The sequence below is a fragment of the Mycteria americana genome, chromosome 11, assembly GCF_035582795.1.
Source record: "Mycteria americana isolate JAX WOST 10 ecotype Jacksonville Zoo and Gardens chromosome 11, USCA_MyAme_1.0, whole genome shotgun sequence".
NCBI lineage: Eukaryota > Metazoa > Chordata > Aves > Ciconiiformes > Ciconiidae > Mycteria > Mycteria americana.
The window spans coordinates 18,756,833-18,773,499 of NC_134375.1; the positions used below are offsets into that span (position 1 = coordinate 18,756,833).

Here is a 16,667-nt window from a genome sequence, read left to right on the forward strand (position 1 = left end):
TATTTCACATAAATAGAAGCTTTCTGATTTATAATCAGCCTCTTCCTTCTGATTCATTATGTTAATGAATTGAGATATTACCAACATTGGATTATCGCATCACTGAATGAATCCAGCAAAAGAAAGCTGATTATAGCGGAAAAAGCCAAGTGTACCCGGAAACTTAATAAAAAGAAACGTCCGAGAAACAGTGTAAAGCGGCTGCAGTTGTTTAAGCTCACTCGAAACACCGTTCACAGATGACGGGGGGATGCGGCAGTTTCGTTCGCATATACAGACCCTTCCCCTACGGATTTACGGACACGTTTTCCACCGTTACGGTTATTATTACGAACATTTCCAGGGAATCAAACCCGCTGCCCAGGGCTCCCCTGGGAATCTCGGCGCCGTGAAGTGAGGGAGGACACACACAACGCGCTTCCCCTCCCTCCGCCTGCTCAGCGCAGCGCACCGTTCCTCACCGTTCCTCACCGTGCCGACGGTGCGCAGCCCCCGCGCCCCCGAAGCGACCGCCCGCCCTCCCGCTCAGAGCCGCCTCATTTCACACGGGGAAACGCCAGAGAAATGCTCTTTTTTGTTTTTCCCCTCCTTTCTCCCTTGCAAACAGCCGCTCGGCTCGGGCTTTCCCCAGCTGGGAGCGACCCTACCCCTGGGGCAGACCCCGCACAGACCCGAGCGCAGCGGCCGGGGAAGGGCGCAGGTTAGATCGCGCTTAACAAAGCTGCAGGCATGTGGTTCACTTAAGGGAATTATCCTCCGGAAGCTTTTATTGAGCAACAGTTAGAGCACCGCGAACGAAGCTACTGGGAACACATACAAACTAAATGGGTAAAGAAACACCAGTCTGGAAACCAAAATTGCATTTCCCAAGAGCGCTGTGAGGCAGGCACTCATTTACTGCGGCTTCATGCTATGTAATTAGTCAAGGAGCCTGTAATTTACTTAAAGGATGGCAAAATTTTCCTTTTATTAATTTGCAATATAGTTGTAAAATAATCTTACGGCAGCTGGCTCTGCTTGAATCTGTTTCAAAAGTGTGATGTAAATACCGTCTCACACTGTTTTGTTGCCTATTAGGGCTTTCTGGTAGGTGATACGACTGGGAGTAAGGAGAAAGAACACCACACATTTATTTTTAAGATCATCGTCACTACTGGTAAAACTTACGGGAAGAAGCTAGCATACTTTCTATCTGTACGCGGTAAAACCAAACGCTTGCAAAGCAACTCACATGAGAAAGATTCAACTGGAAGCCTACAAATTCAGGGCATTTTCAAGAGCTGTTTCAGCTGTGTTTAAAAGGAGTAGCAAATTCCCAAATTAAATCACCCTACTTACGGCAAAGACAAAGAGCTTCACACAGCAGGAGGATGCACTAAAGAAGCGGGTTTTTTTTTTCCACCTGTTTCCTTTGCAAGAGTTTAAGTATCTCTATCCCTATCTTGCTAGTAATCACATCTCTGAAGTAATTTAGCACACAGTTATTGCGAAACAACAGGGAGAGTGCAAATAATCGACGTGGGATTCATTACATTTGGATTCTTCAGCAATAAACTTCTGAGATTCTGATCTTCGCTCAGCAGATTAATATTTCAGATCAGTGTCAGAGGAAAACTGAGGAAGATAAACACCATAGCCAAGCAAAGTATTTATCACTGGCATACTCCCTGTCCACACGCTTGGCTACAGCAGGCACCAATTTACACCCGACTCGTCCATGCAATATAACACTGAAATCCAAGAGGCAGTGACTACAGGATCAAAGCTTTATTTCAACTGTAACACAGTATACCCATGGATTATAATCCTTGAGTAAACAGAATATTACAGTAATGAAGACCTTAGCATTACAAATATGTTAAAACAGCTTGCATTTGGGGTGATATTTAAGGTCAAGTTGTATCTGAACACAACTATTAAAATATTATGAAAACTACCATTATGGAGTAAATAATGTTCTCTTGCAGATGTAACCTCTAAAAGTACATTCCATTTCAAATTTGGTTTTCCTATTTTTCAGTACCAACAAGCTCAAACTGAGCATCATCTACACCCCTGACCTGCTCTATGGGAATGAAAAAGACAGGAAAAAACTATAAGCTCAGCCTAAAATCTAGCTCCCAACTTCTATGAAAACATGACTCTGAATAAATACAATCAAGAGGCTATCATATTAAGTGTCAAATATCACGCATCCAAACCCTCTTATTATTTCATATGTACTCTCAAATGAAATTAATAGGCTTGAGAAGGATTCTGCAGAGTAAGAAATTTCCTATCCCAGGGAAAACTAACATGCCTTCTGCTGCTGCCCCCACAGCCAGAATAACTGAGAAAGTAAAAAGCTCGGGAACGTGATGGTAGAGGTGACAAGATGGGTGAACAGGCTGTGCTCCTAGGTTAGTACTGTGGTTACTCATCTGTGCATAAACCTGAAAAAGGATGATTAATTATTTCTTCTTGTAAGATACTCAAAGATTAACTTACAAACAGGGAAAACCTTTGGTTTTCCTCACTGCGCTTCTCTTAATTGCTTTCCCCCCACCCACCAGAAAAGAGACTGTTGCTTCTTGTGCTTAGGACCACTGCAGCTTATGGATACATATATTTTAGCACAAAAGGGCAAGCAGCAAGTCAAGAAATGCAGAGTAACAGGTTATGTTCTGAGGGAAAAAAACATTTATGCAAGATGGGTAGGAAATTACATAAGTTTATACACATAACGTAATATATATATTATATTTTTTATATATATATAAAAAAGCTTGGGATAAGATGGGGTATAACTACATAGAATCAATATGTTTGAAGTAACAGCCTTGACTTGGTGAAGAATACCCATTCAAGATGTCATTTAAAGCCAATATTAAACCATATTGGTATTACTCAGTTTTGCGGACTTTTTTAATTTATTATTTTTTTTTAAACACACTTAAGTTTAACTAACATTTGCTTTCTCAAATTTCTATCTATAGAAAGGCAAGTGGCAAGCTAGCTCAGCCGTAGTAAATTAAACTGTGCACTCAACAAACCTGAGTATAACAGGCGATACCATACAATTATGTTCCCTGCCACTGCGTGCCCCGAGGTCTGTGCCAAATCGGGAAACGCTCCCTCCTGTACCTTACCGGCCCTGCTGTGTGCCGCCCTGCCCCTGCTCTGTGCTGTTTCAGTCATACGCAATGGTATTTATTTGTATCAGACCACAGGCCAGCATGAAGGCCCTTGCCTCTGAGAGCAGTCACCTATAATACATTCCTGCTTTAAATGTTTCTCTTCATGTTTTCCTTTTCTGGACATGTTCCCATATAGTTTTCCATGCACTGGTTGTCCTATTGCTTCTAAGGCTATGCTGCAGGAAAAAAAAAAAAAGTAATTTCCTTCTTTGAAAAGAAGATAATTTCATTTTAATCTTAATCTCTTTGCCCAATAACAACAACAACAAAATAATCAGAAACACAGTATCTGAGCAGTTAACTGCAGCATAAAACCTAAACTAACACTGCTTGCAGGTGCCTTTCACAGCACGCTACAAAATCCTCACCCATCCAGCTGCCATGCCCTCATAGTCCACACACTTCGTTGTCCTTCCACGGGAAATCAAAAGGGGCAAGGAGGCAGCGAGCATCTGCATTGGGTCCCAGTGTTTAGGCGGAGTCCAAAGAGATAAAGACCCAGATTATTCACATGTATAAAATACTTAGGGGCCCAGATTTTAGTTTAAGTGATTTCCCTTTGGATGCAAAGACCAGGATGAATCCTAGTCTTTGTTAGCAGCTAACTGCTCACCCATCCCTTCATTCTGGGCATCATGTGTAATAGCTTTTTCCTTCTTGTCTGCTCAACGGGTTCCAATTATTTGCTTTTTAAATGTGAGCTCTACAATTCTAAGATCCATACACATTCCCGCTAAATCAGATTGAGAACCACATTGTGATCTTACAGAAGAAAATATTACCAAGTTGTCTTTGTGACAGAACACTGAGTAGGTATAAAATTGCAATGGTCTCTATGCCAGGGTTTTTTTAAGCTCTCTGCTTGTAAGATGAAAGCCTAATTTGATATTTTTGTAGTTATATAACAGTTCTAATATTTTGTGACATTTTGTATTGTGACACTATAGATGAAATTGTCATCGGACTGACACCCTTTACTGTTTATTCCTTAATTACAACTGTTAACAACACTGCAGAGAAGCGTGCTAATCTGCCATCACATATTATGAAAACAACGTTATTGTTACAAACACCAACACCCACTCAACAGGATATTTCTAAGATGGCAGTTTCTGTAAAAACTTATCAGTTTAATGGACACTTCAATAGAAAAAGTTTTAAACGAACTCTTAATATTCCCGTTGAAAACATACAACAATTTTATATTGCAGTTGAAGTTTTGATTTTATTGTGTCAGTGATTCTTCAGCTAATTTAAATTCAGTCAAAATTGAGTGCCTAATTTCACAGAGAACAGCATCTGCAGATGTTGGTCTGCAAAGACTGCTCAGACTTGCTACAGTTTTCAGCTAGAAGTTAGGTCTCTAGTTCTGACTGGACCATAAACTCCCCACAAACAGCTAATCAGCAAGTACCTCAACTATGTTTAATTAACTAAATGAACACAAGCTTTTTAGTACACAGATCCAAAGCAGTCAGGACACTAATGAGAAATGTTGCTAAAAAGCACCTCAGTTTCAATAAGTCATTAAATCATCCCTAGTATTAAAGAAAAAATATCTCTCTATGTAGCATGGAGATGCATAGATCAGTTCACTAATAGCCTAGCAAAATTTGTAATCATTACATTTTCATATCCTCAAACACTGGCAGAGGTAAAATTTTTTTTCTCCTACTTTCAGGTCAGGGGTGGAAGTATGTTGTTGCCTATGAGATTAAATTTTAACAATATATTGACTCAAGTCCAGGTTCTTAATTAAAAAAAAAAAAGTTTTTTTTTCCAGGCTTCCTTTGCTTAGGAAGGATTAAATTTCTGCAGGCCAAGTCACACACCTGGAAGGATCTTCCACTGAACTGATACTTTAAAAAGCACTGCACTAGAGCAGTGAAGTTTTCATACTGAGTTAGCCCACTGTACAATCAAAACTCACTGATACTGCACCTCTGTAGGAGGAAGCTGAGGAGCTGTTCAATGGCTGAAAATGAAAATATTATCTCCTCATCTTCTATATATGCTTGGTTCTCGGACAACCACTGCCAGCTACCTTTCAATTTGCTTCTTTCAATCTTTCATGCCTAAGCAAAAGTTCTCACTTGTAGATTACGGCAACATAAAGAAAATAGCATTAAGAGCAGCCTAGAAGTAGCAAAAAAACCCAGAGATGTGTTTACTTTTTCTTGTCTTTACCCACCCATTGGACAGGAAATACAAAGTAGGGGGCAGGAGGTTGGGAAAAGCAGTAGTGGTTACTGGAGCGAGGTGTAGAAGCAATGAAAGTGGCAGTGACAAAAACCAGCGAAAGCAAGATGCGGAAATTCAAGGTGTTCCTTCTACAACTGCTCTCATGCAGGTTTTTACACAGATTCCTGGTGCTAAACCAAGGCAACTCTGTCACTCTGTCTGATGCAAACAGCCTGCCTTTCCCGTTAACGGTAAATTCCTCCTTTCTCCCTCATCCACATACAGCACAGATGACTGCAGTGAAGAAAGATAATGCATGAATCTGTCTTTACTTATCGCACTTATATGTAGAAGCAGAGGATTAAAAATAACCTAAAACTCCTCTCATACTGAAAAAGCCATTGCCTTGGTGGGTTTCTATACACCAGTGTTTCTCACTTTTGATCCTAAAAGCCCCTTTGAGGATTGCTTCTCTACTACAGAATGAAAATAAAGAACTGTACACAATGCAACAATGGAAGCAAATTATCCAATGTAGTTAATTTTCATCGAAATGATTTACATTATAATTTAATGGCATGATATTCTGTTGCCTGATCTGGATAATCTTGTCTGTTTAAGCCATAAATTACAAAACAAAATGAAACTAGAGTGTTTATTTTTGTGAATCTTCTTCTGGGTAGTGTATGTTCTGTTTTGCAGTTTTCATTTTCTTAAAACCAACAGGAACTTCTGCTCTTCCTAAAAGAAACTGTTCCCACTTGGGAAGAGATTCTTTTATTGATGCCCAATAGAGAGTCTGAGAAAGATATAAGAAAAAAATAAACTTAATTTCAAAATCTGTGTCAGCCAGTTTAAAACCAATAAAGATACGCAATGCATTATTAGATCTTGCCTTATGAGTGACACAATTCAGAAAAGAACAATGTATTTACACAAGAAATTTCAAATCTCTTGTATGACACAAAATACCAGCCTGGAAAGATTTCATTCTGCAGTATGAACTGTGAAGTGATTGAATGTGCCCTCTTGTGGTAAGCAACAGATTAGTTTAGACCCTCACGGTACCTTTAATAAAATATTTTCCACGATAATAAACTTTTCCAAAAGCAGGTTTAAGTACGCACGTTAGTGGAATTTAATTTTGAAGCGGAAAAAAATTGTTTAATGTTATAAACAAAAAGTGCTATGTAAATTGGTTATCTTAGAAAAGTTTGCAGTAACGTAGTTCAAAATATTTGGGTAAAATTTTAGATGTGACAAATCAATGATGAAGTAATTGGCTCTAGTATTTGGATCACAAATGGAAAAAAAAAAAAAAAAGCTGTATACTTATCCTGTGGTCTAGGAAAACCACTATGGATTATCTAACCCTTTCTCTGCATTACCCTGTGCCACTGAGTAACAAATTTAACTTCTGTTTTATCTGTGGAATGGACATACCATTCATCATTTTTGTGTTGGTATCCTAAGGATAACTTTGCTGTTTGTAGGATTTAGAAGGAAATTTTAAGTGCCATGTATCATTTTTTTCCACCAAATACTGTGATCAAAGAACTGTATTAAGCCAACACTTTAATCCATCCACCAATGTAAGCGTAAGTATTTTTAGACATCGATGTCCATTCAGAAAAAAGTAATTTCGTAATAGAAAACATTTATGGTACATATGTATTAAGCCTTTTTTTCTTTTCTTGTTTAAGTATATAATGTAGAAGAAGCATACCACAAAACTGAACTTGCAGAATCCTTGCAGAGCATTAGATTCCTGGCTAATCATTTTGATCCTCCCATGTAACTCAGATATAACTATGGCTCTTGTAGATTTACAAAAATATTTTCTTCAACAGATTTACTCAAAGAATCTTTTTTGACAAGCATATGTGCTGTCACACAAAACTACTCCGACTTAGCAAGCTGGGGATCCATTATAGCCATAACTTTCAAAGTATATTAATACAGACACATATATGGCTGAGTGAAATATGCTCAGAAGTGTTTTGGAACAAAGCACGCACAAGAATTTTGTACCATGAAAGAAAGTTTTCTTTTTCCACTATTTATAGCACTCTTCTTCAGAAGTATAAAAAAGGCTGAAATAGGATCTTCTCCTTCAAATAGTAACTCTGTTCTCTGTAAAATTCAGCTGCTGATGCAGAGTGTAGACATCTCTGCAGCCATAAGCAATTGCTCTGCATTCTCCAATTTGTGTGGACTTTGGTCTACATCACACAAGCAGCTTAACACCTAACACAGGACAGGGGGAGAAGCAGAGAAAACTGTTCCAAACAACTCTAGGGGTGCCTTGAAAGTCCTCTTAGGAGTCTAAAACTACTTCTGAACACAGTCAAAATAGGTTCAACATCAGTAGCTTGGCACCTTTCAAGATGTACAGGTATCCAGGAAAAAAATGTACCCTTCTGCCTAAAATCCCTAAAAAAGAAAAAATAAATCACTGAATGGGCATACTCAGTGTGCATCCTGTCACAGTGATAGGAGTAGGCTATTTACAAAATGCAATGACAGACAAAAACTTTTAACAGTAACCAGAACAAGAAGTGATGCCTCTCATTTAAGTAATAGCCTACGCATTACAACACTTGCCCAGCAGGTGTGAAACTGATGTACAATATACTTCTCTTCACAGGCTGACAGCGCTAAAATCTATACCTTTCCCCTCCTTTGACAGTGCCCTAGCACACAACCTAGTGTGGGACACTCTGTGCTACTATGCCTGTGGAAATTAAGCCACAATACAACAAAGAACCCAAAAACCACTGGTGCAAGAAACTCAAGTGGGAATCTGACTCAGTGGCCTTGTGGTTAAGATGTTTAGTTCACATCAGGAAGAGCTGTGCAAACAATTCCTGTTCCGAGGACTGTTTCTGTCCTCGTCATTCATTCTTTGCTGTGTAACACTGATAAAACAGTCTTGAGACTAGGGAACTGAACTTGTTACATTGTATCAGGATAATATTTAGTTCTCAGAGTAACTTGCTGTTTAGAATTTTGATCTTTAAATAAGGTTTATGGGACTACAGGTTGAGAAGTAAAATCCCAGTGTTCCTGCTGTAGCAGTACTTTCCATAAGCTCCCATAGAACCATAAAATAACTCTGAGAAGTAAAAATTTCTCTGTTCATGCTGATAAACTGTTGACCCTGAAATGTAAAGATGACAATCTGTGGCAAACTGAAAACGGCATGACCATATAAAACAAACTAAATAGCTCTGACATAATAAACACCGTAATCTTCTGATATTCACAATATTCATTTTTATATTTGACTTCATTTTAAAATGGAAGTTTGTATAGATCTGAAAGCTGCTAAATATTTCCACCAGAATGCTCCAGAATCTAGGGACCTTGCCCCAGAATTTAGGTTCAGCTTGCTACACAGTACACAGGCCTTTGGCTATACCAGTCACTGGATTTTAAAATCAATTATTTTCACTTTAAGAACATGCTTCAGGGAGAAAAAAGGCAAAATATTTGGTAAACAGCAAATGAAAAGACAGAGTTCTAGGACTTACTTCTAACTTAACAGTATCGGGATGTGGAAGTAAATACACTCGTTCTCGCAGCTTTTTTTCTGCTGCTTCTATATCCTAAAACACAGGCAAAGTACATTTTAAAAACAAACACTGGGAATATTAAAAGGAAAATGCACACTCACATAAAGACATTTAAATTAACTAAATAAACCCATTACAGCTAAACAGCATTCAAATAATAACACTGAAGTTCAAACCTTTCTGTTTAGTCATTCTGAAATCCAGCTTGTACTAGTAAGACTAACATCCTACAGTTTCTAAATATGTTTGCTATACCTTTTTGATGCAAGAATAAATTTCATGACCACATAAGACTGCTGCTGTAAAACACCGTTATTCTCTCTGGACACTAGGGTAAATTACAGTTAAATTCTGTTCTATAAAACTTAAGAAAATAGAGGGGAACAGAACGGTTTTCTCTGTGCTGCATGAAGACTGAAGTATGTATTCTAGCTACTGTAACTGTAAAGTAACTAGGCAAATTATGTGCAAGATCTTTACTCCTCAAGACAAAGATGACTTGCTAATATGCATGCATAACATGTGCACAAAAATGTAGAGCTGCAGCAAGCTGTTCACCAGACAAACTTGGATGACAATGCACCTCACATAGCTTTTTTACAAAAAAAAAAACCCAGTATTTGGGTTTCTGCTTGTCCAGTGGATGCGTGCTGGATTTGCAAAGGCCTAAATCAATTTTTAAAAAAAGAAACAACCAAAAAACAACAGCAACAAACAAATCAAAACATCCCCCCAAACTAACCGCCCTCCCCCTTTAAAGTTCTGACCCATTCTTGTGGGCTTAGTTCCATACCCAAACATTGAAGAGATTGAGTGGTGGGCAGATGAAGAGAGACAGAAAGGGACGTGGGAGTGGGGTGTGAAGAAGCCAAAGCTGAACAGAGTGGAGGGGGAAAGAAAGCATAGCAGATGGCAGAGTTGGGAGCAGAGAGCGGGTGTGAAGAGTACAACAGAAAAACTAAATGAGAGAGGAAATTCCCCAAAGGGACTTCCCAAATATTCACCACCACTGCCGCTGAAAAGAAGAGTGAGATTCTGGAGGAGCATATCCACAAGAGAGACCAAACATGATTACTCGTATTGAATAATAGCCAATCTGAATACATCAATAAGTAAACAGTGCTCGACTCAAGTTTAGTTTGGAAAATATGACTCAAAATTCAGCAGAGTATGATTAATAACAACAAAAAAACAGCCTTACTGTTAGCTGAAGTTCAACTTAGTGATACAGATACACTCAGTTCATTCAATTTACAGTGTTCATCTTATTTTATTAATTCCTTTTACAGCATGACTCTATTCTCTTGTACATAAGTACAAACCAAATCCAAGCAAAACTGTTCTCCCTTTTCTACAGCAAAGTGCATACCCTTGTAGGAAGCTAAAGGATGTCTGAGAAAGAGCAAACTAAGTCTCGGATTTATCCAAATCCTCGGAAGTAGCAAGTGGCTGCCCCTTTTCAGGTGAGAAAAGACTAACGAGATAAACATAAGGGGGGGAATATGGGCAAAGATGGAAGCCATTTGAAGTCACAATGTCAAAACAACAGAGGACAATACAGACTTAACCAACCTAAGAAAGGAATTTCTCTGTTGCATGTACTTAGAACAGACACACCACAAATCACATCAAATGAAGCTGGTATCAGTATGGCTCAGACCAAGTCTGGAGAAGTTATCACCATACTGAAAAGAAGGATCAATCAGTCATGTTCACTTCATATTCTTCCACAGGATTTTCCTCCGTTCTGATTCCTTCTTCCTAATTCCTGTAGGAATTTTCACAGGAAGGAAGAATATCAGTCAAGATCATTATTTCCTTATATACTCAGCTCAGTCATTGGAATGTTTATGGTGATAGGAAATGAGTGTCTTTCAGGCAAGAAAGGAGACAGTAGTTGTGCATATATGTTTAGTAGAGAAGGTCACTTTGGCATAGCCTAGATATTGGATGTGTCTTTTCGTTGCTCATTCTACTTTGTATGTTGTGCAGTCTATTGTCATTCAGAATACTGATTTAATGACAGACAGTGAAAGAAATTTTTGCTGGAAGGTGTAGTATGCTTTAGAAAATAACTGGAACTACTGAAAAGATTCAATGGCACTTCTTGTGTGTCTATACAACTGGTAAGCTTTGTAGGAAAAAGAAATCCCCATCATCAACATAAAAATAAATACGTCAGCAGTGTAAACTTCTTTGGAAAAAACAGCAAATCTAATATGTCACAGTACTGAAAAAAGAGAGCGCCTTACAATGCTTCCCCTAAAACCACAAGGACTGGAACAAAAACAATTCAAGACCCTTCCCCAGAGGTAAAATGGAATGCGTGACACATGCATCACTTTTAGGGGACCAAATTCAGCTGTCACTTATATTGATATCAGTCTGGCAGAATCCCACTTAAATAATTCTAGAATTACATGCCTGTGAAGGAAAGCAAATTTGGTCTAAATTACCTTCCCAATACTAACTACTATATAGCATATTCTTTATTTTCTACTTCATGTTATAAGCTGTTGCACAGTAATACATATTTCTAAACACAAGAAATATTACTGACAAACAAAAGTCATGAATTAGATTATAAATACTAGTCTAATTTCTGCTTTTATTATGACAACATTCTGTAAGTACCAAATGATACAGATTTCCCTAATCTGCAGTCTCCTTCTAAAGACATCAAGGAAAATACTATGACAATTATGTTAAAATGCTGAACAAGTGCTTATACTGTTAAAATTTCAATTTAAAAAAATGTTTTATTTCCTTGCTTCCTACTGATCAGTAAATAAATTAATCTTGAAATGTTTTCCTGTGCATAAATATCAACTAGAAGAGAGAATGAAAAATGTCTTTTGCTATGATCACATACTGAAAACAACTGATTTTGCTTACATGCAGAAAAACAGAAATGCAAATAAAAAAATAACACTTCATCATGTCCATGTATTTTTGAGTAGGCCAAATCAACAACTCTCCACATGGTAACTGTGAAATGTACAGTGCCTGGTATCAGGAACAATATTCTGAAGCTGGCACATTAATCAGTCTTGTTTTCAAGCTTCTCATATATTATTCTGCATAGATTTTTTTTTCCTGTTTTCTTCTGTTATCAGAAAGCATCTGCAGGAGTGCATGCCTGTTAAAACTAGTATAAAATTAATAGATTTAAACTGATTTATGCTACTTTATCCTGCAACAGAATTTGTTTTGATACATATGTTTTTGCTTTTTTTCCATACAAACACCAACATTTTTGACACTTGAAAGGAACAATTTTGAGGATGTGACAGAAGATGGCAAATATCTGTTTAACTGCAAAAATATTTACACTCTGTATATGTCTGAGCTATTGTTAACATTTCCAATACAACGAGCTTTCAGCATGCAGAAATATACCCTGCATTTATTATGTTTGGCTGTATATGTTAAATGAGAATGCATTTATAAAATACAAATAATGTACAAAAAATATAAATCTATTATAAATAAATAAAAATCTATTATAAAATGCGTATGGAAAATGGGAGTCATAATGGCTGAAATTACTAAATCAATGGAGCATGAACTATGGAAAAAAATAAACACGCCATCCACCTCTCCCCAGCCTCTTGTCTGTACCCACTACAGAGGCATTTGATTACCCCAGCCCGGAATGCACCAGTTTACCAGAGTCCAAGTTGCAAGGTCTTCCTTGTCCCAAAATAGTTAAGAAGGCATCCCTGATTAACTGTTCTGCCTTGTCTGCCACTCCCTAAATACAGCTTCCATTTAAATACAAAAAGGGCCTGCAATAGACTTATACCCACCCAAAATGTGAATATTTTAAAACTTGACCAGGCTCTGCGTGAAGAAAGAAAAAATTTTTGGGGACACAAATTAACCTTGTAATTTTCTAGAGTAAAACTTATTGTTTCAGTAAACACAATACATGCAATATGAACCCTTAGTAAGTAAGAGTTTAAAGAAAATGCACGAGAGGTATGGTTTTCTGCTGTTTCCTGAACAACAGACAAACATTTTTCAAATGTATGCTCATGTCAGTGGTCAAGTGCAATCTCTTCAAACTCAGATGCCTAAGCTAGGGGTTCCAGAAGAGGTTTTAGCATTCCAGTCCCTGCCATCAAACCTAGATCTTTTTAATTGCCCTTTCTCAAACGTCTGCTGAATTTACCTAGGAAACGCAAATCTTACCTAAATATGACAACAGGTATGTAGAACAGCTATTAACATTATTAACAGTATCACCACTAGGAAGAGCCAGAAATACCAAACATTGCTTTTACAGACTTGCAAGTAAGATTCTTGAAGTCATTCTATACCTCTTTAAAGAAAAACATTAAACTGAGAACTTCTTCCACAACTTCATACAACCATAGTGGGAGAATAGTTCTTACCCTGGACTAAAAGCATTATAGGCTGGTCAGCCCCTATTTCCAAACATACCCCTGTGTCTTGAATCAAAGCATAAAGGTGCTGCGAGTCTTGTCAGACTAAGTTCTCTTAGGCAGACATGTAATAGCATGTGTTGCATCTCTACATGTACTTTAAAAAAAAAAAAAAGATAGTAGCAGCTGCCACCATGAGGCTCATATAAGAAGGGCATGGGAAATAGGTAGTGATGCCATCAGATAATAAAGACTTGTCATTTAATACTTTTGGTCAAGTTCCAGAAGAGGGAACTGTATATAGGAGAATTCAAATGATAACTATAGAGCAAACACTTTTTTTTTTAAATTCTCTAAGCTACATAACCATGACATTTCAATGCGGTTCCTGGTAGTTGCAGAAACTTACATTTAAAAGTGCTGCATTCCTTTTATGAGCTGCATCAGCTGCTTGAGTTTGCCATGTCTTTTTAGTCTTTTTGTCTCCTAGATAAGTCTCCATCTGCTGTAGCAGCTCTGATCTCTGAGACAGTCTACAAAGGAAAACATTTTGCTAAGTGGGTAGAACATTTTGCTCAGGAGCTAGAAAATAACCTTTTTACCTTACCCAGTTTTATCAAAACTATGGGGCTAATTAAGCCGGCTGTGGGGTGGGTGTGCTGGGGGAGGGAAAAGGTACAGGCAGACACCACCTGCTGTGCTTGTATGGAGCTATAATGTTGCAACCAGCAGTCCTCATATGCCAAGGTGCTTAGAAGCACTGAATCTCCCAGAACAGGAAAGGCAGGGTGGGTTGGGGTGACTTGATCAGTACTACTCTTGCTCTTTGGCAAGTACTAGTTGTTACAAGAAAAGCAGATTTTTCTGAATCATTACTGTATTTGCTTCACAATCTGAGTTTACAGGGCAACAAAGAAGCAATTCTATAATTGAGGCGTAGAGTGAGAGAATCCAATTACCTTCCCCAAATAGGAATTTAACGGTGACAGGAGGTTAACAATGGAGATCTTAAACCAGTACCACCATTGGAAGTCAAAAACCTCATCAACCTAAATAGCCTTAATGCCAATCAAGGATGCTAATTCCAATAGTTCATGAAGGAAGAGTGCCACCTCCTGGAACACCAACCCCTTCTTGAAATACCACTGTGCTCCATACAGAGCTCGGATTCACTGTTCACAGGATGGTCGTGTGCAGTGAGGGAGGTCTCGCAAGACCACAACACAAACTGCTGTGAAGCAGGCCACAGCACTGAAACAATTACTTACATCTCTTCATGTCTTCTAGCAAGGTGAACCTCCTGAGCCAAATAGGATGACATTTTCAGTGGTTTGCCCCAGTTTTGACACTCTCTTAAAGGAAAACCAAGTGAAATTAAAATCTTCCAAAGACATACATGAACATACATTTTTCAGTATTAAACAATTCCATGTTAAAAAGTTGCACGTGTGATATTTATATATCAGCTATCTACACAAAACCTGCTTATAAATTTTAATATTCACCACAAGACATTGTTACATTATGCTTTGAATACATGTACACTACTAATGTTCACCATATGTTTTAGGAAAATCTTACTGTATTCTAATAATTTATGAGAGAACTAAAATTTGACTTTCAAGTTTCAGATTTAGCATTAAGTTTTCTCAAATTTCAGATGCTTACAACCGCACACGCAAACTATGTGCTTGCATAATTTGTGTATTACTGTTTACATTAGTGATTTCTGGCTTCTGTCATGTTACTCCGAACACAAAGTTATACTTGTAAATATCATTTATAACTACGTCTCACAGATACAGTGCTCTGTTGATAGAAATCTATGTTTAAGTACAGGCATGATTAAACTAAATAACTTAAGCTACTAAACCAGTTTAATTTTTGAGTGCTTGAAAAATTCAGTGAAAACTTCTTGAGCTCAGCTCTTCTGTAACGCCGAACATGATGGAATACAGATCTTAAATTGTTTACATCTTACTGATTTTTTTTGAGATACAAAGGAGATCCGCTGCCCACTGCACGTGAATCAAGATCCTACAGCACTTTTCAGAAGGCTGAAAGTGTTTTACAGTCTAGTATTTTTTCACCTCAGAGATGACTGCATTGCTGTCCCGTTAGGTAAAATTAAAGAAAATAAAAGAAGCTATTACGTTCACAACGTTGAAGGTCGGAGAACGAAAAGATCTCATCAAGGTATGAGAACATTAGAAAAGACCTCCTCTCTGTCAAGAAATTCACACGTAACTTTGAAGCAAGTTATTTACATGTGCACTCTAACTTCAGCAGAGGCCATTTTCTAGGGATGCATGTGTCACCCACACTCTGAAAAATACTTCTGGGCAACTAGCCTGTTGCTAACGCTTCCCCTTCGTTTAATAAGGAGCACATCCGCTCTGTGCTCCTTCCCTCAGCCGGGGACCTTCATACTGTTGCGAGACCTCTGCTCATCAGGCAACGCCTTTACTGGCAACGGCAGAAACTAAAGCACGGGGAGAGTCAACACACGCACCTCTTTTCTTTAGGGGAGCCTAGCTTACAAACAGTAGCAATAAACAAGCACCCAGCGTGAGCATCCTCCGCCCGCAGCACCACGGGGCAATCGCTTCACACGCAGCTTCCCCGGGCGGCTGCCAAGGCGTGAGGCAAGCCGGGCTGGGCCGCTGCAGGCAGGCCGCTGCAGGCAGGCCCCGCCGGCAGCCCCACGCTCACCCCGTCTCGTCAGAAGCCCTTGGGAGGCACCTCGGGCCTCAGAAGCGATGGGCGCTCCCGCCTCAGGGCGGCAGCCCTACCACGGGCGGGAGAGACGCGGCCACAGCGCGAGCGCACACGGCAAGCGGCGGCGCGCGCGAAGGGGCACGCAGGAGCCGCCCTTAGCCCTACCATTGGGAAAGGGGGGGGAGGATCTACGGGCCCATCGGAATGCACCATTCTGTAGGATTGAGGGAGGAGAATGCAGGAAAGAAAAATAAATAAATACACAGACCTAGTTTACCTTCAGCCTCGCCGGCTTCAAAAAGGAAAGCAACCACCCACCATAGTCTCCACGACGCCTTAACCTTCTCTCCCCCCCCCCCCCCCGCTGCCATAGAGACGGCCGGAAAGGTGGAGCCTAGCCGTAGGCGCTGATTGGCCCCGTCACGCCCCGGTAGGCAGAATCAAGCGGGGTCGGGATCCGCCTTCGCCACTGGGATTGGAGGAGCGGCAGGACGCAGGGCCCAATCATTGGCGGCGGGCGGGCCGCGGCTGGAGGGCGGTCTCGCGCAGTAGCCGTTACCCCTGAGGGGCCGTGGCGGCGATGGCGGGCGGAGCAGGAGCGCAGCGCACTGTCCGTGGTGAAATCCATC

The 16,667-nt window shown here is 39.4% G+C and overlaps 1 protein-coding gene across 5 annotated transcripts; it reads right to left on the bottom strand.

Moving 5' to 3' along the window:
- Positions 1-1,752: 1,752 nt before the first annotated feature.
- On the bottom strand, positions 1,753-16,401 carry CEP15 (centrosomal protein 15). Of its 5 annotated transcripts, none has more exons than XM_075513877.1 (5): positions 16,307-16,401; positions 14,589-14,672; positions 13,730-13,853; positions 8,891-8,965; positions 1,753-6,156 (listed from the first exon to the last, which is right to left on the bottom strand). In XM_075513877.1, the coding sequence occupies exons 2-5, from the start codon at positions 14,639-14,641 to the stop codon at positions 6,013-6,015; spliced, it is 396 nt and encodes a 131-aa protein (XP_075369992.1). In that variant the 5' UTR covers positions 14,642-14,672; positions 16,307-16,401; the 3' UTR covers positions 1,753-6,012. The 5 variants fall into 5 exon arrangements, with proteins under 5 accessions (XP_075369992.1, XP_075369994.1, XP_075369995.1 ...); XM_075513879.1 differs by having other exon boundaries at positions 16,316-16,395; XM_075513880.1 differs by lacking the exon at positions 16,307-16,401 and adding an exon at positions 16,033-16,177.
- Positions 16,402-16,667: the final 266 nt, after the last annotated feature.